This window comes from Pterocles gutturalis, unplaced genomic scaffold (assembly GCF_000699245.1).
Source record: "Pterocles gutturalis isolate BGI_N339 unplaced genomic scaffold, ASM69924v1 scaffold28098, whole genome shotgun sequence".
NCBI classification, from domain to species: domain Eukaryota; kingdom Metazoa; phylum Chordata; class Aves; order Pterocliformes; family Pteroclidae; genus Pterocles; species Pterocles gutturalis.
The window spans coordinates 1-23,227 of NW_010123842.1; the positions used below are offsets into that span (position 1 = coordinate 1).

The window sequence follows — 23,227 nt, forward strand, 5'->3', positions numbered from 1 at the left end:
TTTTTGGGGAGGTGGGGGGTTGTTGGTTTTTTAGCGGTAACACCGTGGTGCGAAGAGGTTGAGGCGATGCTTTGTTGGGTTTTCAGTTTCTTGGTTAGGAAAATGTTAATAACGGGGTTAGCCCGGGACCGGGGGTGTGTCCAGGAGGAAGCGTGGGGCTGTGTTTGTGCACCTCTGTCATGCTCTTGGGTTTTCTACCTGAGTCCTTTCGTGTTTCTTCTTCCCTGAAATGTTTAAAATCTGCATAAAAGATCTTCATAGTTCCTTTTGTGATGTTTGCCTTTACTCCTGCTCTGAGACTTTGGATGTGTATTCTGAATTCTGTTCTGCTGATAGGTTCTGTTGGTGGTTTTTTGTTAGTTGTTTTTTTTTTTTTAGTTGCTCCATTTGTAGCTGAACTTTGTTGAAAAGAGAACTTTGGGGTTGTAGTGACTTCTAGGCATTTCTGTAGCTGTGATGCATTTTGTGCTTAAGTCTAGCTTTTTTTTTCTTTCACTTGAATAATTTTCTCTTTTTGTTATTTTTATTATTGGTTTTGCAGATGACACCACTGGTAAGCAAGAAGATGGACCAATTTCTGGGTGAGTCCAAAGACTGTTTATTCTTTATATGCTGCAAAGATCACAGCATGTCAAGCACAGCTTCATGAATGCTTTAGACCAGTGCTGTTGCCAGGATGAGCACCCAATCCTCTTCCCATCCCATGGGGTCATCCCCAGCTGGCAAAGCATATGTGGATTTGGAAGGTGAACTTCCATAACTTTTTTTTTTTTCCTCCCTGATTAGTTTTAAATCAGTTTTAATTCCCTGGGGAAAATGGTGCCTTGAGGACTGGCCTTTGCACTGGCCTGGCGTTGGTAAAACTACAGCCTGTGCTTTAGCTTGGAACAGCTAAAAACCTTCAGCCTAGGTTAAAATCTTGACATTGTCAAATCAACAAATTATATGAGGCCTATGAAGCATGTGGTTTGGGTGAGATTTTCAGATAAAAGCATTGGGTCAACTCAAGGATCAGTTTTGCTTTCTGTGTATGGAAAGTATTGTCTGTCCTTGATCATAACTCCCCTATTTTTGTAGCGGTGTGTTTTGCACCAGCAGTTTTCTCTCAGCAGAAATACTATGTTTGCCATTTTTAAATGTGATGTGGTTTTCAGAAGACTTCATCTTCACTGGACTTCTGTGCAGTTTAATATTTATTGTCCTTTAAGGTCATTGTGTGAATTCAGTATCTGGAATTTCTGGGATTGTTACGGATACTGTCCCACTTCTGTAGTAAGTATCCTGTGCTTAGGGAATATGAAAACTTGTTCAAAACCAAGTTTTGGGCGAACTTGGTAAATTGTTACCCGGAAACATCAAAGGAGCTTTGTGAGAAGGATCAACATTTAGTTGAGATAGAAATTGACTGCTAACTTGCATAAATACATTGGTCCTTGTCACCTTTATCTGAATGTAATTATACTTCACAAGCAGGATTAAAAATTGGAATTTTCAGCAACTGTCTCCAATAACTATAAGATGTGTGAAGGAAAAGTATTACTGGACATGCTAGCTCTCCTTCCACCCCACCTCCCCTGCTTTTTGTTCTTCTTCTGTTTCTGTGTTGCACAATGAGGATCTTCCTAAATGAAGAGCCGTGGGGTGTTTGAAGAAAAATGACTCTTTGTTTACTGTGTTGTTGTCGGCTGCATCTGCAGGAATACGATGGTGGCTTGTCTGGAGTCTTTGTCTCTACCCATGAAGCAGAAATCAGTGTAGCGCGGGATACAGGAGCCGTTAACAATTCCTTAGCCTAGAGGATGCATTACGTACCGGCAGTCTGTGCAGGATGCTGTTATGTCGGCAGTGCCGGGGTTACGGTGGCGTTCTGGGGAATTAAATCGCTGCGACATTGTTTTGCATGCAGATGATGGCTGTGGACCTGTCAGATTGTTCATTCCTGGGAAGCAAACAGGTTAGGGAATGACTGTTCCTTAGCAAATGTTTATTTGAACTCCTGATTCATAAATTTTAATGCACGCCCACAGATACTTCATGTGACTGAAGCTGAAGGTAACACCTGTCACCCTTCCTTAATTCAGTCATTTTGGATTCTTAGGAAGATTCTGGGGTTGAGGTCAATGTGATGAGTTGCTTGTGGCAAACAAAATGCAAAAGGTTTTGGAGCCATCTGTGAGAGTTTCTCCAGTGGTCTATCTTTTGGTCTGTAATAGCCTGTGTCTGCAGCTCGGAAATACTTTTAGAGGCTGATTTTCCCTTAGGCATCTTGGCTGCTTTTTATATGTTAAGGTGTCTTTACCTGTCACTTCAGGAACTTGGCAAAAATCAGACCTGTGCTTCCTTGGATAGCTGCTGAAACTCCATCCCTTCTTTTTGGTCTTGGCTTGATTGTAAATTTCTTTTTGGGGCTTTTCTAATATGGGAGCTTCAGTGACTGCTCATATTGTTAATTTTTTCTTTTTTTTTTTTTTCCTCATTAACTGCTTTCTGAGTTATGTTAGTGTGATCTTTTGGCTTTGTTTGGTGTCTCCTTTCCTGTCACCTCTGAAATGGCTTTAATCTGACCTGTGTTTGGATTCTGTTAAGTGTTACCTGTGTTTCTTTGTGAAGATAATCTTGCATATGTTTATTATCCAACACAGGGTTTTAAATTAATAGCAGCATCTCTACTACTGGTGGAGAATTGGGTTCCCTGGGCCTGGGCTATTCTAATTGTCTCTCTTGAAAAGCCAGAATTATTTTGAAGTTCTACTAGGTTTCACCTGTGACATAGAGAAGAATGATCTCTCTTTGTATTTTAGTTTTCTAACACTTAGCATACTCTCTTCTAGCGTGTGTGTACCAGTTTGACTTTCTTGCTTGGCTAATGCAATGAACAATGTTAACATTTGTACGAACTCTTTAATTGGAAGTAAATCTGAGCCTGACCATTGTTGCATTAGGACTGATTTGTTATGAGTGAGAAGATTGGGTGGAGAATGATCTGTCTTCTTTGAATTTTAGCCACTCATTAATGTAAGCTGTTTGTAGAAACACTAAAATCACTCTTTTCCTTAATTTCTATGGGACAGATGCCCTTGCTGCTTACTAAACCTATGTATAATTATTAGCATCCTTCAGGACAAGGTGAAGTTTTGCTTATTATGGTCTTACTCCTGTCAGTTGGGATTGCCCTGAACCAAAGCTGAAGGCTATTACAGCTGCTGCTTGTACATCCGCTGCTGAGCGGCGTTTGGCTCGGCGGCTGCGCTGCCTGTCAGGCGCTCTTTGGAAGCGCTAAACCCATTCTTTCCAACAAAAGCAAAGCCAAGCAAGGACGATTAATTTTTTGTTGTATAGTTGAGCTAACTGCTAGCAGAATAAACACCCTACATGAATAAAGCCATTGTGTAAAAGTCACCTGGACGAACTAGGTGTGTTCACTTTATTTTATCTGTCACATTTACCAGACACACGGAATCTTCTCATCCTTTGCAAGATGCTCCTCAGGAGAACCGGCCTGCTGGCAATGAAGACCGAGAGATATCACAACATGTACGTGTCCCACTGCAAATGGTAGACGTAGTTATTTTTGTGCTTCTCAGTACTCATGGATAAAAAGATGCAAGTGGAAAGATGCTGGTACTGCCTAATACATTGCATTTGTATCGTAGGAGTGTACCGATAGTCGATTCCCAGTGCTAACAACAGCAACAGGCTTCTCTTTGCAGCCTGCCTTGTGCAGCGGGTGGTGAACCCTGATCGAAGGGTTGCTTGTGCCCACTGGGGAGGTAGCTGAGGGCCTCTGATGCTGCACTCTGTCAGGAAAAGCAGAACGTGATGTCACCTTCAGCTCAATATTTAGCATGACTTCTCAAGGGTCAGTAAAGTACAGGAAACACGGTGATAGAAAGCCCAAAGTGCTGCGAATCAGGTTTGATTCAGCCTCAGACCTCTTAAACTGCAATCTAGTGGCTCAGTGCTGGAAGAGTAGGAGGAGGCTTACTTCTCCACTTCCTCTTACTCCAGTCTTTTGATGAGTTTGTTTTTTGCCACTGTGGTATGTCAAGAGGGCTTGCACAGAGCTCTGACAAACCCCTGTGTTGTGGAGAAGGCGGGAGGGTTAGGAACCCTTTCCTTGTAGTCTTCTGTAGTGGTGAGGTGTTAATTCAGCTTGTACATCTTGCAAAACTGCACTGCTGGATATCTGTATGATTTCCTTTGCTGTGGTGCTGCACTGGAGTTGAATCAGCAGCTGTAAAGTTCATATGTGAAGTCAAGTGACTTGGGGAGTGCTTGTGCTCAATAAGCTGAGCCGAGCTCCTCAGCAGCTTCCTACCACAAAAGCTGTGATGAGAGAACATTTGGTCCAAGGTTCCTAGGTCAAGCCTGGTGAATGTATTTTAGTGATTTTTATTTGTGTTTCCTTTCACCATCGACCTGTGAAGGAGATGTGTCAGAAAAGCCCTAGACCTTTCAAGAAGAGGAGGGGAGAGGAACTGTGGGCCATGATGAAATTTTTAAAATTGAGCTAAACCTTCCCCACCTTCAGAAATCTTACCCTGATTCTTGTGTAGGGTCACTTCTTCAAAGGACGTAGCAGTTTCTTTGTGGGCACCTGTCCATCTATGTTGAAGGCTGGTTACTGCCATGGTTTTTGCCTCCAGAGACAACTTTGTCAGTAGGAAGTTGTGTTTTTATATCAGATTCATTCTTCCTAATAGTCGTCCATCATACAAGCTTTGTAAAATTTGGCTTCCTGCCCAGGGGAATTTATCAGGTTTATGTATTAATGAGCTCTCCTGTGCTTTTGTTGTTGCTAGGCCCTTCCGAGTGGTGAAGATGATGAAGACGACAGCGATAGCGACAGTGATGATGATGACGTGAAAGTTACTATTGGCAACATTAAAACGGGAGCACCATCGTACATGTGCGTATTGCTGATGATGGCGTTGGTTTTTGATCTGAGGCAGCTCTAGCGTGTTGATTGGGATCGACGGTGGGGATGGGAGCTGATCATTCTTCTGGGGGACGTGGGAGTCACAGCTAGAACACGGAATGGGGCTAGAAGCTGATGGGCAGCTCTGTCCTGCAATTGCTCTTTGGAGAATCCATCTGTAACATAAGAATGATAATTCATGGGTCTGCTGTTGGAAAATTAATGAAATAATTACAGTGCTTCATCAGGCAAAATCCAAGGTGAAAAGTTACATTTAACTCATTATCTGTGAAAACTTGAAGAGCCAAAATCTGTATTGATAAGAATTCACATAAGCTCTGAATTTACTAATTTTCAGCTGTCTGTTTTTTCATGATTCAGAAATGGTGAGGCTGGATTTGTGAACTAGGAAATTATGTCACTGACTTAAAATTCTACCTAATTTGCATTGAATAAAAATAATAAGACAGCGTTTTTGCTTGCTGCTAGCAGCCTTCCTCTTAAGGAAATTTTAGATGTGCTTTGCAGCATATTCGAATTTTTCCACTTTACAGATAATTTCCTCTTCTTCTAGAGGTGGTTTCAGTTGGATGGATTACTCTGAATAGCAACGCTCTGTCCATTAGCAGCTCAGATTTTGCAGAGATTGTTTCAAAATCTGCTTCTTCTACCTTTCTCTACTCATTCTGTGATCTCTGTGCAGCTGTGATTTCCATGTTGTTCAGTTCCATTTAAGTAATAAATAGATTCCTGGGCAGAATGGTAACTACCTCTCTTTGAAATGACCTTGCCATTCATGTTTGAGACAATCCTCTCATGTTCTGTTTTTGGCCGGTAAGGATGTTTGCTGGATTTCTGTAGGGTTAGAGAAACTTCGCTTGCGAATGTATCTCACTTTTTAATGTGTTGAGACTTAGCGCTAAAAATTGTAGAGAGGCATGAATAAAACCAGGTGAACTAAGCATCTTCTGAAGGATGTCAGGGCTTGGTTATATTTTGCATTAAAATCTTTGACCAAGTAAATTGTTCAAATACCAACCTAGTGATTCTTTTCCATCTAGGGGAACTCCTATGAATCTAAACTTAAAAACGGGTAGAGGCTATGGAGCATCTGCTTCAGGTATTGCTGCTGGTTTTATCCTTCACCTTTTGAAATATTTCACTTATCTGGCACTGACAGCTGGAGCTGCTGCAAATCTTGGTCTCTGTTTGGAAGGATATAAAATTAGTGCATCTTATTTAAACTCAGAATAGTAAGTGCATTTTCTAAAGATAAGCATTCCTAGGACAGGTTGAGGGTCCGGGGTGCAATGGAATGATTTAATTGCCCATCACTGAACGAGCTGATTATGATTCTTTTTAATCTAGAAAAAAGTACATTGATTATTACTTTAATAGCAAAAAACCAGAATATTTCTAGACTATATTGTTGCACTGGGGACAAACATTCTAAATTGCCTGGAGAAGAACTTTAACTCTGTGGTCAGCATACTGAGCTACTCTCAGTCTAAGATACTAAAATAAACAAACTCTGGCCTGCAGTATCAGTTATATATATTTTTTCAGATTATGTTTTCCCCACCATTCAGTTATCTTATACGGTATATTGAGACTTGGATTCTGTCCTTCCTCATGCATGAGACTGTTGTTTCATGGGCTTCATGGACTTCCTTCCGTTAATTTCTTGATATAAATTACTTATCTTCTGATTGAGAAAATAAGAACAAATTCCCCTTCAGGATTCTGTACACAACAGATTTTTGCTGACTCCAGTTAGTACACAATCCACTTAAGACTGATTGTGAAAAAGTCTTCTGTTATGAGAAAATGCTTTTATCTTGGGAGGGAAAAATAAATATTTTGCCTGGGGAGCAAAATAATTTTTTTTAATTTGGGGTAAATTTCATGCATGCTCTAGTAATGTATTCCATTTGTCTGTAGTACCAGTCTTTGCTTCTCTGAATTTGCTTCTCTGCTGTTCAGCTCCAAGTGCTGTATACCCTGGCTATTTATTTATAGAGTGACTGAAGTAATTTTTATTAAAAAGTTGATTGTGGTTACCTGTGTAACCACAGCTATAAACCCAGCAATGACTTCACAGTAGGGCTTTATTTTTGACTGGAGTACTTTGCTCGACAAATGAGCAGATGAAAGGCATTGCGTTAAAGGTAGTAACGGTTTCTCTCTCTCCAAAGCCAAGTTGCAGCCCAAAGGTATTGACTTGGATGCCGCAGGGAATATAAATGGATTGCCTGTTATAGAAGTGGATTTAGATTCGTTTGAAGACAAACCATGGAGAAAACCAGGTGGGGCCTCACAGCTTCTTGTGGTAAATATTTCCTGCAGTTTTAGTTGTCTCTCTTTAATTTCACCTGTCATTTCTGTCCATTTATTGCTTCCAAGGAACAGGGAAGTCAGAACAATGCATCTCACTCAGCCACTGATACCTGTCTAGACAGTCAGTGACATTTACTGATTGATCAAGCCATGCTTCTACCTAAGTTTGCCTTTTACTCTATTAATTGAATTTCCCTAAAGGAAACAATTGGGTTTTTTTTAACGTACTATGTTATTAATTCCTTAGTTCCAGAAAATATTGCTCAGACATCAATACAATAATGTTTACTGGCCTTAAAGTCAGTTGAGTGGGATCAGGGTTCGGCTGTTGATGATGTGTGGTCTCCTCTTCATGGGCAGCAGCTTGCTCATTCTGTCTCACCACAGCCAAGCTCAGAGCCGTCCCTGTGCACCCTTCTCCTTTGGGACGTCCACACTTCACCAGGGAAGTGCCCTTGCTGATGGCAGTGATGGTGGGAATTACCACGTGAGCACATGTCGTGATAGGAAAGCTGTCTTTTTGTGTTGAATTTTGCTGCCAGCAGCTGCATAAAAGGAAGGAAAACACTGTCTATTCTGACAAGAAAGGCTAGGATTTTTCTCTGGGAAAAGCTGTGTTGCCGAATTCTTTGCTGGATTCTCCCCCAGGTGTGTAATTGTGAGTGAGCAGTGCCCATTTGTTCTTCTGGACAATATTATCTAGACTGTGTCCAGACAAAAAGCACTTTGCACAGCAGGTTTTAATGTGTACATTGTCTCTTTTGTCTTCCTGGTTAGTATTAGGGAGATTTCTACTCAGAAGCAACTCCTGCATGACAGTTGTAGGATGCTACAAATAAATATATATATTTATAATTTCCCATTGGTTGTGAAGTGAGAAAGAGGGGGCTAGGAAGAAAATAAGTTAGAAGGAAAACAGTGAAGTGGAGAGATAAAGCATGGAAACCATGACATGCCTGGACCAAACGGAGCCAGCTAGCATTAGAACAGTGCTGAAGTACGAATAGAGGGAAGATGTCTGCTGAGGTGTGGCCTGTAAGTTTATTTTAGGTGGCAAGTAAGTAGCTTGTTACTCAACAGCCTTTCAGGTTTATATCCTTTCAAGTTAATTGCTCAGCAACTTGCTATCTCTTTAAATGAGGGAGAGGAAGAAGTATGGTGTGGAAGAACTGATGGAGGGCTGAAATATAGGCTGATAAAATAGATATGTAAATATGTCATTGCTGAGTCTGTGTTGGTGAAATTTGCGTATTTGGGTGGTACAGCACGAAGAGCGGCCTGCCTGGAGGATAAACGGAAATCTCGCTGTATAGATACAGGCTCAGCATGGGCAGTGTTCTGCTGAGCCCTTATGTATCGGCTCCTTGGTTTGGAGTTGGTCTATCTAGGAATGCCTTTGCGAGGAGGATGTTTGGGGGACACCACAGCAGGGCTGGGAGATGCTTTGTAGAGCTTCCTGGTGTGAGGTATTACAGAGTTAGTTGCAGCTACGTTTGTCCTTCTGCATCTACGTTTTCTTGGCAAACAGTTTGTGGCCACCTCTCTTACTCAGAAGTGCTAACATTTCACAGGAAACTGTCAAAGTAAGATAGCAATCTTGGATGGCTGGAGTTGGGTTGTGACTGAACTCTAATTACTTGTGTTGTCTGAGATGTATAAATAAAAAACTTCCACATCACACCTGTTTCGTGAGATGGGTGAGTCCCAGGATCTCTTCTCAAAACAGCAAAGACATCGATGGTCAGGAGCAGAACGTGTTGGCTTAGCTCTGCCAAGAAAAAGGTTCTGTGGCACCATCCCATGTTTGAGGTGGTGCTTGGAACCGTCACTCCTGTGCTCCTCACAGCCCTTGACTCATTTGGGCAATTGCAAGAAACGAGTCTGAAAAAATCCAGTTGGTGAATAAGTGGTTGCAAGCATCTCTTCTAATAGCCTGCATATGTGCTGTGCTCGATGTCCCAGATGGTCCCACTGCTGGTCAGGCTGTAGTCCCCTCCCACCAAAAGATGCAGCCTTCTCCACTGTGGCACGCAGCAGCTTTCGGATAGAATGAAATGGAGAGTAAGCTGTGCGCTCTAGAAGGTTTTTTTCTTAACTCTTCATTTAAGCCATTAAAGGAGAATTTGAGAATGCAAGCCTGCTAGAATCCCTGTGTTAACTTCTGCTCTCTTTGTCAGGTGCTGATCTTTCTGATTACTTTAATTATGGATTCAATGAAGAAACATGGAAAGCTTATTGTGAAAAGCAGCGACGGCTTCAGCTTGGACTGGATCCTGCTCCTCCCATCAGCACTGAGAATAAGATCACAGTAGGTGACAGGTTACTCCTGCATATGGCTGCAATAAAACTGGGATTTGTTTTTGTAATCGCAGAGGTGAGAGTATCAGAACAGAAGACACCTTAATACCTAACTGCTCTGTGTTCCTTCCAGTGATGAGAAATACAAAAATGTATCTTTAAAGATTCAATCTCTGCTAAAAATCTTTTCTCTGTGAAACAAAGGGTTCTGGCTGCCTGGCAAGGAACCACTACAGCAGCAAGACTTGAGTGAATTTGCAGTTGCCTTGGAGGCTCCCCAGCTGTCGGGGTGTCCGGGTGGAAGATCCTGGGGCTGTGAGAGGTGTAGAGAGGGGAGCTGGGCAGCCGTGGCTGGTTGCTTGTTGCTGTTGACTGTTGCAGTCGTGTGGCTCCCTTTTGTGTTTGGAGGCTGCTTTGGCCATCAGCCTTTGTAGAAGTCCCATCAGGTGACCAACAGTTTTTAATCAGAACTTCAGCCAAAGGGTCAATACAGCAAGTATTGCTGTTGCCAGTTCTGATGTTGAGGACTACACAAAAAAGGATATGAGACTGTTAAGCTTTTGGACTTCTGACAGGAGACAGCGGACAGCAGGCTGAGGCTGGAGTAGCCGACTAGTTTACAGAGGTGTCTGCTGCCCTGACTAAAGAACAGGTTCCTTGTTTGCAAGAGCCCTGTGATTGTTTGTCAAGGGAGCCCTTTTCCCTTGCTGAGGGTTATCTCTGATGCTACGTTCAGTTGAAAGAAGGCGTTAAACCTCTGTGTTATATATTGCTTTCCATAGGTGCAGCAAGGAAGAACAGGAAATGCTGAAAAAGAAGTGGAAAACAACATCATCAAAACAGAATTCAAAACGGACTTCTTGGCTCTGGTGGGAGGACGCATGAAGGCTGGCCCTCCTCCGAATAGGTAAGAGATGGCACAGGTGTAAAGCCTGGGTGAGCTGTGTCTATCAGAGGGGTAGCTGGGATCCACCTGGGCTGGATCTGAATCTCCTCAGTCTGAAACAGAAGCAGCTTTTAAACTTCACAGGAAGCTACTGTGGTTGCTCATTAACTATTGTCTTCCACAGTGCTCCCCTGAGCAACCCCTGCCTCCCCATTTACCTCTCCTTGGCGATGTCCTCAGTGTAGTGCTGCACTGGGGGGAAACTTATATCCCAGCCAAAGGGACACATCTCTGGGAGCAGAAAAAACACAGCAAATACCTCAGCTTTGAGGGCTTGCATTGCTGGCTGCTTGTGCTTACTTGGCTTCTTATTCCCACGATGTTAATCTGTGCATCCTTAAGTTGAAGTGGGTTACATGTTTGGCAGCTGATAAGAGGAGCTGTTGGTTTCCAAACTGTATGCTGTGCTGCTTGATACATCCTATTCGTGTATTTTCTCCAGCAAGAGAGGGGATCCACAAAGCAGGACAAAGCAAAACAATTGAATCATTTTGATTGGCGGCCTCTGCTGGGAAAACCACTTAGACCTGATGAGATTGATGGGTTTTTATCAGAAGCTTCAGGAAAAAAATAAGCTATGTGAAACCAGAAGAGCCAGAGTGTTGGGATCTGGGTGGTTCTGTTGCTTTATTCACGTTGCATCTTTTGCACACCTGTCTTGCGGAAATCAGTCTTACATTACAGCTTTCCACTTTGTCTGAGAAGAGAACCAACTATATGCTTCAAGTATAAGCTTTAAAGCTCTACTTAGTCTGTTTGCATTTAGGTACTTTGCTGGCATTTCTGTCCCCCTTCGTAGTGCCATCAAATCATTTGGGTTTGTTTCCAGCTGTTAGGCATATCTCATGAGATTTTTGAAAATTTACACCACTGTAAAATACACTGTTGTATCTATATGGTATTTTGGTCCTTTTTAACTTGCAGTCTGGTTTTGAAAGTACTGACACACAAGATTCTGTTCCTGCAGTAGAGCTTTTGGTCAGGAGCAGACCAAAAGCAGCAGTATCAAAGCCATGGGCTTAGCAATGGGTTGTTTGGGTTTTGGTTTGGTTTTTTTTTTTTTTAAAACAAAGCAAGGAGATTTCAGTGAGAAAACTTTTTATCTCCCCAACTAGCCAGCATTTTTATATCCACTTTGTCTAAATTTCCTACAGAGAAAATTCTGCAGTCTTGACTTGGAAAAGTTGCCGATGTTTTCCTCTCATAACAGCAGGAAAGCACGTCTAGGGGCATACTTACGCACGTCAGTTGTTGCATGAATATAGGATGAGGGATTCTTAAAATAAATAAATATCCTCGACTTTCTCCGAACCTGATCTAGGGATGATTATTCAAATCTGGAGAAGCAAGTAAAGGATTTCAGCTCTGAACCAGAGTATGCAATCTGTGTTATTACACCCACATGTGGTGATTCTTTGGATCGCTCCTGGGTGTTCAGAGGGACCTAACTCACCCCTGCCAGCAGAGCTCAGATTTCTCAGAAGTGAAAAAGGACTTCTTGCTCACCTCTTGTCCAATTTGAGTGTCACCTCTAGAGATTTTTCCTGGGTGGAAAAGAATGTATGAGAGAATTCTGATAGTGGGGAAAACTGCTCCTTCTAACGTCTTTGAGCCTAAAGGGATGCCTCTGCTTTGTACCAGGAAGCTGGGTGGGACAATTGATGTGATCGGCGGCCAGGCAGGCACCATCAGGAGAGTAGAAGGAAGACGTCGTGATAAGCATGCCTCTGAGGAAAACCCCATCCAGGTAAATGTTTTGTACTGTCTTAACAAATTTCTGATTTCGCTGTACTTCTGGTGAACCCTGAGAAAATGTCTGTGCATTCCTGACCTCCCATGTCACTGTGTCTGTCTGCAAAGCCGTAGGTAGTGTATCAACCCTGTCAGGGGTATGCATGTATCCTTCTCTTGTGCAGGTTAAATTAACTTCTGCATTAAAAGCTTTATCTTGCTGGGAGCTTAGAGATTGTCCATTAAAGACTAGCCTTCCCTCTGAATGGTAAGGCCCAAGTTCTTTTCTCATTAGCTCTCCCAAAATTTCCTAAGAGAAGGAATTTGCTGGGAAATGGTGGTTGTTCCTCCCGCTCACAAGCATCAATAGCTGTATTTCCAAGTCATTCTGGTGTCTCTGCATATCGACCATTCCTTCAGCAATAGTGGGTATGGGGCCTGCTTTTGTCAGGTAGATGTGAATCCAGTCTTCCTTTGACCTACATGGGCACAACTGAGCAGAATTTGTCCTCTTGCTGCTCTCAGGAAAAATAAATTGGGTTAAAAAAAAAGAAAAAGGAAGCACTGTTGTGTCACCCTCAACTATGGCTGCTTTTAATCTGAACCCTGGATCAGTGGCAGTTCCCTTGATCAAAAGGTGTTCGTAACGCTGAAATGTCAACTCCCTTGCACAGTTGTGTCTACAGCTAGAACCTAGTCTCGCTGCTGTTCTGCGCAAGAGAAGATCCTTTCCTGAGCATATTGCTTTGATCAGCCTTCCTCCCTCCCCAGAAGATGTTATCCCTTGGGTGTAGCATAGCCTGGGCTTCCCAGGTGCCACAGTGCTGCTGTTCTGGTGATAAGCTCTCTTTATCCTAGCACAGGGAGTTCCTAGCTGCAGGAGCACAGAGATTAAAACACTCTCTTCTCATTCTTCTGCCTTCTAAGGTCCTTGGAGACCACGGAAGTAAGCCCCAGCCCCCCCAGCAGCCCCAGCAGCCATCACAGCCCCAACAGCCACCTCAGCAGCAGCCGTTTGCACCACCAGCAGGCCCACCGCCTCCCCCGCTCGCCGGGCCACCTCCGCCACACTTCCTCCACCCTCCTCCACCAGTTACTTCTGTTCCACCTCCCCTGCATCCTCCAGGTACGTGTTCACACGGCAGTACAGGGCAGTCTGGGACAGGTTAGGATGTCCAGGCTTGGAGCAAATCAAAGGTTTAATCGTTAAATGCTGTGGGACAGCCGAGAGATCAGGTAACTTTTGGCTTTCCCTGGTCCAAGAAATCACCAGGAACATATCACGCAGTGACTCCTGTATTTTGCACTGGCTCCACGTGCAGAAGATAGAATAAAAAATACAGTCAAGGCTTTTAATCTGAGGATTACTGCAGTACTCACTGGTGAAGGTGAACCACGGTAGCTTTTCCTACTGCCTTTCATTAAAACGATTGGCAAAATCAAGCTAAATTGTTCCCTCGTTCTTTTGGTTGTTGACCAGGGTATCTGATTTTACTATGCAGTTATGATTGACATTTTTTTTTAGAGTTTAAAAAAAGAAACAACCAACAGCAAACAAGTAAAAGGACACACTGGCATCCGCAGCAGGTTCTCCTCTCCAGTTCCTTCAGTTGTTCTGAAGGCCAAATCCATTGTTTGTGTGTTGACACTTGGAAAAAGGAATTCTCCAGTGTAAGAGAGCAGCAACATTTAAAACTATAATATACAAGTAGAGATTACATCATTTGGGAAAATGATAGAGTTTGTAGGCTAGTTAGTGCTTAATAGCACCAATTTTTCTGCTGGTCTGTTTGTTCAAATACGGGAATTTTATTCACAAGTGTGCTTTTAGGTTTAGCTCGAGGTGCACAGAAGACATGCTTTACCTGTTGTCCTTACTTGCTTTGCTTGTTTATTTCCATAGGTCTGCCACCACCGGGCCCCATTCCAGGTAGGTGTTCGCTTGCTCTCAGGAACAGCAGGGATTGTGAGCACGCAAATGGCCCAATAGCGGTTGGATAAAGTACCACGAGACAGGATGACACCAAGACCCACTTTAGAGCCCAGTGAATTTCAGGCTGATAAACTCCAACGCCGCATTGAAGTCCAGCTGCTTATGTTATATCCTGCACCTAAATAATAATCTGTAGGGCTTCTTAAAATGATCTTGTTGTCTCTGAAGACCAATCCAGAAAGTGAAATGGAGAACTTCAGATGGCAAAAGCCACTTACTTAGATTTGAAATGGTTTAGTTCTTGTTACAGCATTTGCACAACAGAAAAATTAGTGACAAATTGGTGCTTTGTGTAGAAATTGGGAGTGTGAGACTGAGCAGAACAGACGCCTTTTCCCTCAGAAGCCTTTGCTCCCTGGTGTGCAGCAGAGATGGTGAATGCTAATAAAGAAATGGAACAGCCGATCTTGTGCATAAGTTAAGAACCCCACTAATTCAGAGCTACTATAAAACTTGAGTTTCCTCTAGCTTTAATTTTTTTTTTTCCTGGAAATTTTGCCTAGTTCAGGGAAGACAAATGGGGCTGCTTGTGTAGCAGACCATGTGGAGCGATAGTTCTGATATCTGAAAATCCAGGGCTGATGGTGACGGCATAGGTGCAGCCAGGCCGCTGCCTCTGTGTTGTGCTGTATCCTTGATTTCACATACTCGCCAAAGGTCTGCACCCAGAGCACTTGCTGTGCTTGTCCTCGCCACATGTCAGGCATGTTGGGCTTGATTCACTGCGTTTGTGTCAGGGCTTTTGTATTCATGCTCTGCCCTGGGCTTCCCAAATGGAAATACGGAAAACCTACCCTAGCTGGGCTGTCCTCAGACTGAGGAAATCCCCCTGTTTGTTAAAATGTCACTTTTCATACTCCTCTCAACGTACAATAATATTGCAGAGCTGGTTTTTGTTGTTGTACTAGAAGGAACCTGCTCATAGAAAGCTTGGATTTAGAAGAAATATCTTGTAGTGAAACTGGATGCAAATTGGTCTCGGTTGTAGATATTGGAGACTTCAGGCTACCTCTTTTTGCAGTGAGACACTTCTAGGGAGGGGTTTTCCTGACCCATTTGAGGTGTCCACAGTAAGAGGTGATGAATTGTCTCACGGTTTCATTGACTGTGCTGCTTCAGTCTCCACTGACTTGAACCTGGAGCTGGTGGCTTCAGCGTAAGTGACCTCAGTTGGTCAGATGACTCCTATCCTTTGTCTCAGTACAGTTTGCTCCTTTTTTTTGTTTAATAATAAACAGAGGAATTTTTATGCAAAGTCAAGCCAATGAGTGGTTAGTCTGTGCTCGTTGGCATTGGTAACTGCCCATGGAAATAATGGTTGCTTATAGTTATGGATACAAGTTCCCTTAGGAGCAGTCAGCATGTTCTTCTCGCTTTCAGATTGGCCAAGGTTGAGGACTTTGGCTTCCAGGGATTATGTCACTTCTGGAAGTGGCCTTCATACACCTCAGCTTAATTCTGCTTTCTTGAAGATACTGCCTTGTGACTTTGTAGAATAGCTCTTCATGTGTTTGACGTTAGGCCCATTTTTAAAGTGTCAGACCTCTCAGACAACTCTCTGCATCGCTGGGGCTATGTCTTCTGGTTTTTACATGTGTACATGCTCAGAAAATTGGCTTTCTTTAAAAACAAACAAAACCAGGTGAATTCCATGTTTGTGCTTTGTAAGAGACACAGTTACTCATTTAATCAAGGGAGCAATAAAACCTTTGCTGTAGTTGCAACATGGCTGCATCCCAAGAACTAAACTTTTCTGTCTTCCATAGGACTGTAAGGGTTAATGTTTACTCCTTAATGAATCTCAGGTTTAAGATCCAAAAGCCAAAATAGAAGGTAGTTCCTTTATTTTTCTTCCCATACCCCTCCAGAACTAACACAACTGTAGGGTTTTAATTTTGGTAGGAGATACAACCCTGAAGCAGATTTATTCCATTTCAAACAGAGCCTTGTTTAGAGTAAAACGATGCTTTAGCTGCTGTTAACTGTAAACACCTCTGAAGTCTTGTTCCCTCCTGGCAAGCTGTGAGATCTTTGTGATGACTTTATGCTTCTGTGTCTAGGGCTGTTCCCACCTCCTCTGGCACCGCCACCAGCTCTCCTCCTTCCAACCTTGGATGGGTAAGACCACACCTGGGCTGAGCCGTGGTCCAGCTCCTCCTTAGTGAGGAAGGGGAGGAGGATGGGTCTGAAATCAGTGCTAGTAGTTCTTAGTCTGGTCTTGCATTGGGGTGGAGGGCGAGAGCAGAGTCTGTAGGGAATCCTCTGTGCATTTACCTGTATTTGTCGTGTTCACAACGCCAGGAGGAGTCAATAAAATCTAGTGTGTGCTTAGGTCTAGTGCAGAGTTAATGTTACTCCAGATGTTTTCTGTAAAGTTTCTCCTGGTAGTTTGTAAGCGCTGGTTATTTCCCAGGAAGCCTGATTCACTGAAGGGAGGGCTAAAGCAGGGCAAGCATTTCTGATAGTTTGCAAAGTGAAAGAGATTCACTGAAACCCTGGGTTTCCCATGAGGGTGTTCCCCAGACCTTCAGAAAAAATTGGGTAAACTTGCAGCGCAGGCAAACCTGCAAGGAGTCACTGCTGTCGGTAACTGGTGTCCTTTTCTCTCTCTCCAAAGCCAGCCGGCCAGCTACAACAACAGGCAGCCTCCTCCCTTTGGCTACAACTCTGCAGGTGAGCACTGAAAACAACAAACAGTCAAACAAACTGCTTCTATCTCTGTTCTCTGGTATTTGGTCATTCAGGCTTTTCTTAAGCTGATGAAACTTTTAACTTTAGGGTCTTGCTTGTGCCCCAAACTGTCCCAGCCACCAGACACACATGCTGAGTTTGACTGCACCATGAAGTCTTTGAAAAGCCGAACGTTTTGCAGCATGGTGAATGCAGTTTTGTAGTTGAGTGCTAAACCTCAGCTCCCTGTTTTCAATGCAGACGCCCAGTGACAGAGGAGCTTCCCTGTGTGCTTCAGCAACATGTTCTCGTGCTTGTTTGCACACATACTTGCTCGTTCTCTTCCTTTTTCCCCACCCTCAGCTTGGCGTCTCCTCCCTGAGCTTTTCAATGCCCTCTTCCCCCACTTTATCATTTTCTTCCCCTACAGGCACATGCAGGCAACTGCCTCCTTTTGTTTTGTAATCCAAGAGGCAGTGCCAGAATTTCAGCAGATTGCCTTCCCTGTTGCAGCCCTGTTGCAGTGCCCAGTCCTCTCCCGTTCCCTTAGTGACCAGCACTGGCGTGGCACCTCCTCACTATGCTGAGCAGACAGAATCCCGGGAAGCACCGTGCTGGCTCCTCCGCAGGAGGTGGCTGGAGGAGCTGGTGCTGCTGTGGGATGTGATCTTGCTGGTCCAGCTGAGCAGGCCCCAGCGTCTGAATGGGGAAGTGCTGGTGGTTTTGGGCTCATCAGGTGACATCCTTCTTGACCAGCTGGTGCCCCTGCTCCTCCCCGGGTGACACCTTAGGCCAGAAGGTACCTGGTGAGAAGTGGGACCTTGGGCGGACTAACTAAGCTCAGCTGGTTTAAGCACCTTTGCCCTCTAAGCCAGGATATGTGGGAGGGATGGATTGAAACTTTTCTCAGTGGAGACCTTATAGCGGGACCTATAGAGAGTGAGAGTGAGGGGAGCGCATAGCCCTTGCCATAATGCGCTGTGTAAGGGGCTGGGGAGGTTTTGCAGCGACACCTGTAAATATCTGGCCTTGCTTACGTCTTCCTCAGGGAAAAGGTGTTCACGTGCTCTTAGCAAAGTGCTGAAAGTAAAAAGGGAGAGTGAGGACAGGAAGGAGCTGGGCCGTTGTCTCCTTGGATCCAGCTGTACCTCCAGAAGGTATCTTTGGAAAGGGAGGGACAGAGAGGATGCTGTTCATGCTTCGGATCAACAAGGATTCTGCTCTCGCTACAGATTCAGGTTTCATCAGCTACCCACCCATCTCCACGTCCCACACGCCCTGGGTGACGACGGTGGACAAAGGCACAAGCAGCTCCAGCAGCAGCCACTGGGAGTACTCCGGCTCGAGGCGCGAGAGGGAGCGGGAGCGTGAACGGGAAAGGGAAAGGGAGAGAGACAGAGACCGCACTCCGACCACTAGTGAATACAACAAGTGAGTGCTGTTTTCCCACAGCTACACAGCGGGGAGCTCTGGCCCTCCCCTGGAGCGCAATAAGGTGTTTGGCCAAGGGATGGGATTATACCAGCTTAATTTTCTGAAATGTCTGGGGAAGAGATACTTTGGATCAATAACTAGAGGACAAACTGGGAGCCAATGTCACTGGCTGATTTCCCGCATCTGTTTTTTTTTTTTTTTTTTTTGTTTAAATCCGGCAGAACCAGTTACGCTTGCTCTCCCACCTGCAAAGAGGCCAGTAAATGGAACAGCCCCTCTCTGTTTACTGGGTATTTCACAGCTCAGTGTGAAATATTGGCCATAGAAGCTGCTGCTTCTTGTCTTCCAAATGTAACTGTCAGATCAAAGGAACCACCCCTGCTTTGCTCAGCTCTCCCCGAGAGGCTCTCAGGGCAAGGAGTGCCGTTCACCAGGAGTCAGCCGTGAAACGTAAATCCTCAACCAGGCATTTCTGCCAGTGGTGCTGGAGACAACCACCTCAGTGGAAACTGATGGGAGCACTTGGGAAAGGAGGCTTCAGCCTCCCAGTGTTGATCTGGAGAGCTGAAGTGAAGGCTAGGCTCCAAAGACTCTTTCTAAACCCGTCACTTTTTTGTTCTGTCATGGGCAGCATCAGTATTTTGCAGGCTTCATGCTCAGAAATACCAATAGTTGTTCAAAACATGATCAGAATGTGCATTCCTGGCAGCGGGGTTGCTGCCTGCTGGGAAACTTCCCAGCCCAGGGGGTGAGCAAACAGGGCGACATTTTCCTGACCCTTTTTTTTCCCCCTTACAAGCTTGTGGGCACTGTGGGTGGAAGGGGGAGGCACAGAACAGCAGACGAACTTGCTACAGTTTGAAGAGCTCAGACTCCCACACTTCCTGTCCAGGTTCATGCTGCAGCCAAGTCCTGTGATCAGCACTCCTGAGCACATTGTTTGCATTTCTGGGTGCTTTCGAGCGTGCTGACCTCTGAGATGGTGCCTGCCAAAGCAGGGCACGGAGCCGTGCTCAGTGGAGTCCTTTGGAGCACTCTCGGATGATTGATACTGGACATTTATTTGTCTAGCTTGTTTCCATGAGTGTTAGGAGGATGTTTCAGACTTCCTTTCTCTCAGAGTCTGTGTATTGTTTCCTAGAGGGTGACTTGTTAACCCTTTAGATTTTGGCTTTTCGAAGTACGAGATATAGAGAGAAGGGGAGCGTGGGATGTGTCTGAATTTGGGGTGCATCATGCCCACTGCTGTGTGTGGACTGAATAAGGTGCCTTGAGCACAGAATTACGTGTAGGCAGGAAAACCGTGCCAGCTGTGCTCACAATTTGAGTTTTTGAACTCATGGGGAAGAAAATAGTCCCTTGGTCTAACTCACAGAAAAGAATTACGGGTTTTCTGGGACAGTCGTGGTGTGAGGTAAAACCCAGTACCGAGGAGGCAGAATGATAAGAGCAGCATGTTTCTGTTGGTTTTGGGCAAAGTAGCTGGATGTCTTGGACATATTCCAGAAGGATTGTGAGGGCAGAAGCCCTGAGGCATCGGCCACGTGCCTGCTGTACATCCTTAGGAAATCCAGAGAACAGTTTTTGTAAACCCTTTGCCTTGAGAGGCCAGGAGAGAGCTGTGATACCCAACTGTTGGGGCTTGTGGGTGTGTAATAGGCAAAGGGAGGAAGTTGCTTCACTGTGGTTAGGAACGGGGACTGGGTTGCAGCTTGGGTCCAATAAGCCACAGGACCTTATTGTTATGGGTTTTTTCAGGAGCATTGTGAATAGAGGAAGAGGTGGCAGATTTTGGTGGTGAGGATGGGGTTCTGCAGCCCTGTAAACTTGGCTCCTGACTTTCAGGTCCATGAGTGGTGCGTTCCTCTGCCTCACTTCTCCTTTCTCTTCTTAAGTGACGACGAGCGATACCGCTACTACAGCCGAGAGCGCAGCTACGACTTTGAGCGTGACTACCGCCGGAGTCGAGATCGCAGCAGGGAGCGAGAGGATCGTCACCGAGAGCGCAGGCACAGGGACAAAGAGGAGAGCAGCAAGCATAAGTCCTCAAGACGGTGAGAGCTGTCTGGGGTTGAACTGGGCTGTTGATGGGAACACATCTGAGCTGCAGACAAGGAGCTCGATGTTCTCGGAGTGAACTGTCGCCCTGGGTCATGCTGTCTGATGTCCTGAGGTGTGACATCCAGGCAGAAAAAGCGCTCTGGGGCATGTACCTGGGCAGGAGGCAGAACTGTCTGTGATGGGGAGAGGAGTCCGTGGTGTTTGTAAGGTCTCGGAAAGGCAGCTGGCAGGATGTCAAATCACTGCCAAGAAAACGGCAGCGCTGATTGACAGAGAAGAGGTTAATGTGTGCTACACGTCACATCAGCACAGCGTAGCTCCCGCTGTAAAGGAAGTATGCACAAAGTAAAATGTAAAACCCTAACAGAAGCATCAGCTTTCAGTATTACGGGTTCTTGTGCAGAAGAGAAGAGCTTTCTGCAGCCTGTAGTCTAAAATTTCCTCTTGGAGCAGGAGGCTGAGCACTGCATGATCAGAGCTCTCTGCCCAGCGCTTCTAATAGTGAGGTTGATGATAAGCTGGACAAAGGTGAAGCACTTTTGGAGCAGAGCAGGATGTCCTAAAATCCCAGCTTTTCTGGAGAAAATATATTGGCTACAGATGATTTTCCTGTGATCTGCTTGTAGTGAAGTAACAGGTCTGGTCTCTGGCCTGAGGTCATGCTCAGTTGCTGTGTCAGTTCACATCCTGGCAATGATTTGAGCAGACTTTTTTTTTTTTTTGTGCTTCAACTTCCTTCTTTTAGATGAAATTCATGTCAGTTCTGTAGATAATTACCCTTATTTTGAAATTGGTATCAGAAAAACTCCTATGTGGTGACTGGAGGTAAAAGGCTGTTCTCATCCTTCAGGAGATGAGTACGTTCTCAAGAGAGGAGTGATTGCTGAAGGGCTGGAAACAAAGGGATGGGAAGAAAGGGCAGGACCATAATCAAAATTGAATCCAAAACAAACAGAAGCTAAGCTGATACCAGACTAGTAAAGCCAAGTGCTTTAAGGGTTATTTCTCAGCTTCCTCTACTCTGAATTGAAATCTAGTGTTAGATACCTGACTGCACGAGCAGGATGGAACTCACCAAAGCTGTGAGAGAAGAGAGCTCGATTACAGAACGGGGCTCCTGCAGGAGGTGGGGATGAGGTGACTGTTTCACTGCTCCTTAAACCACCCGCGGATGCTGCCTGTCTTGCTCTGAACACTGGGACGAGAGGCGTTTGTTAGCTAAAGCAAAATACTTGTTTAAGGCCACTCTGAGGGCAAATTAGAGTCCCTGCTTGAGGCACCTTGAGACTTGAGGCTGTTTAGGGCATTTTGCAGGAAGATGAAAGGGTTCAGTTGTAGTTTCCAGTTTACTGCAAATTGGCCAGTCTGAAGGAAATCACTGACGCTTGTTTAAATATTAAAGGATAAATATTAAAGGGCAGTCGCACTGTTCAAGCATAAACCACTGCCACATTGCTGTCCTCGAGGTGGCTGAGGATGTGTTGAGGAGAGGCACCAGCTCTTTTTTTTTTTAATTTTTTATTTTAATGACTATGAAACCATTTATTAAACAAGTCAGAAAATTACTCGAAGCCAGGAGCTCTTCAGCCCAGACTTCGGTGGTTCAGCCAGTTAGGTGTCTCTGCTGCTGAACTGGTATTCCAGCGGTGGTAACAATTTGTCTGTACACCTGACTGTCCCCACTCACAGAGCTGTGTGTCTGTACCGTGTGATCGTACACCTTCCTGTGATAAATTTAATCAGCTTTTTTCCTGTACTCTGAGCTCTCTTTTAATTCTGCCACCTTCACACCATGGTCAGCTCTAGAGAGTTCACTTGGTTTTCAACCTGTGAGGAGAAATAATTGTATGTTTGAGAAGCAGCAGAAAATCTCCTCTCAGGAGGGGCCAAGAGCCAGAGTGGGTGAAACCAGAGCTCCCACTTTCCCTGATGGGAGACGGAGGCGGATCTCGGGGTGCAGGGCTCAGAGGTGTGCATGGCCCAGAGTTCCTTCGGGCTGGGATTTCTCCCACATCACAGAAATCCCGTATAAAAGTCCACAGCTCTCCAGCTGCATCTGGAAAACAATTCAGGGTGAGGAGAAAGAGGAGTTTCAAAGCACAGAGCTAATGAAGTGCCAGCTCACTTCTGTGTAAGCAGAAGTAGAAACAGGATCTGCCTCCCGTGAGGAAACCCACGTGTCTCTAGCTGCATTGATCCCTTTCTTGCCTCCAGTCCAGGGATTTCCCCAGGATGTTCAGAGGAGTGAAAGTTTCAAACAAGTCTTAGATTTAGGACTTTCCCTTCTCTTGGCAGCCTCAGTGCTTCACACTGAAGCTTGAGATATGACTAAATTGTTAGCACTCCCTTAGAAGTGGGAAGCACACAGAGACGTTGCTTATGAAGACTGTCCAGAAATTATTCTGACAGCAATCTGTCTAGCGTGCTGCCTGCCTCGGCCGCATGCTGATGCAGCGCGTGGTGTACAGCAGCCACCTCCAGCGGTTTGCACAACCTGCCCTCGGTTCAGCCACACACCATATCAGATCGTCCCGAATAAACACGATGAAGCCTTTCAACGGCACCCTGATGCCCTCAGCACTTCTGGTGTCTCCTGTTTATTCTAGATCAAAGTGCTCCGTCCCATGGAGTTGTTGCGTTTGGGTCTCTTCTGTGCTGAGGCAGGCTCTGATGTAACTTTCTTCTCCCATTTCTTCCCCACCGCAGCAAGCAGCATGAGAGCGAGGAGGGGGAGAGTCATCGGCGCCACAAGCACAAAAAGAACAAGCGGAGCAAAGAGGAGAAGGAGGCCAGCGAAGATGGTGCCCAGGAGGGAGAGGAGCAGGATGCCAAGGAGTAA

At 45.0% G+C, this 23,227-nt stretch overlaps 1 protein-coding gene across 1 annotated transcript; it reads left to right on the plus strand.

Annotated features, from left to right (window-relative positions):
* Positions 1-541: 541 nt before the first annotated feature.
* Positions 542-23,227, plus strand: LOC104465150 (pre-mRNA 3'-end-processing factor FIP1-like; the record flags this gene model as incomplete). The annotated part of the gene is made up of 15 exons (XM_010078080.1): positions 542-581; positions 3,450-3,534; positions 4,803-4,909; positions 5,980-6,038; positions 7,114-7,224; positions 9,433-9,563; positions 10,336-10,460; positions 12,141-12,246; positions 13,158-13,356; positions 14,134-14,160; positions 16,284-16,341; positions 16,841-16,896; positions 18,126-18,324; positions 20,223-20,381; positions 23,095-23,227. Coding segments are annotated over 15 exons (1,595 nt in total), but the record flags the coding sequence as incomplete, so codon positions are not given.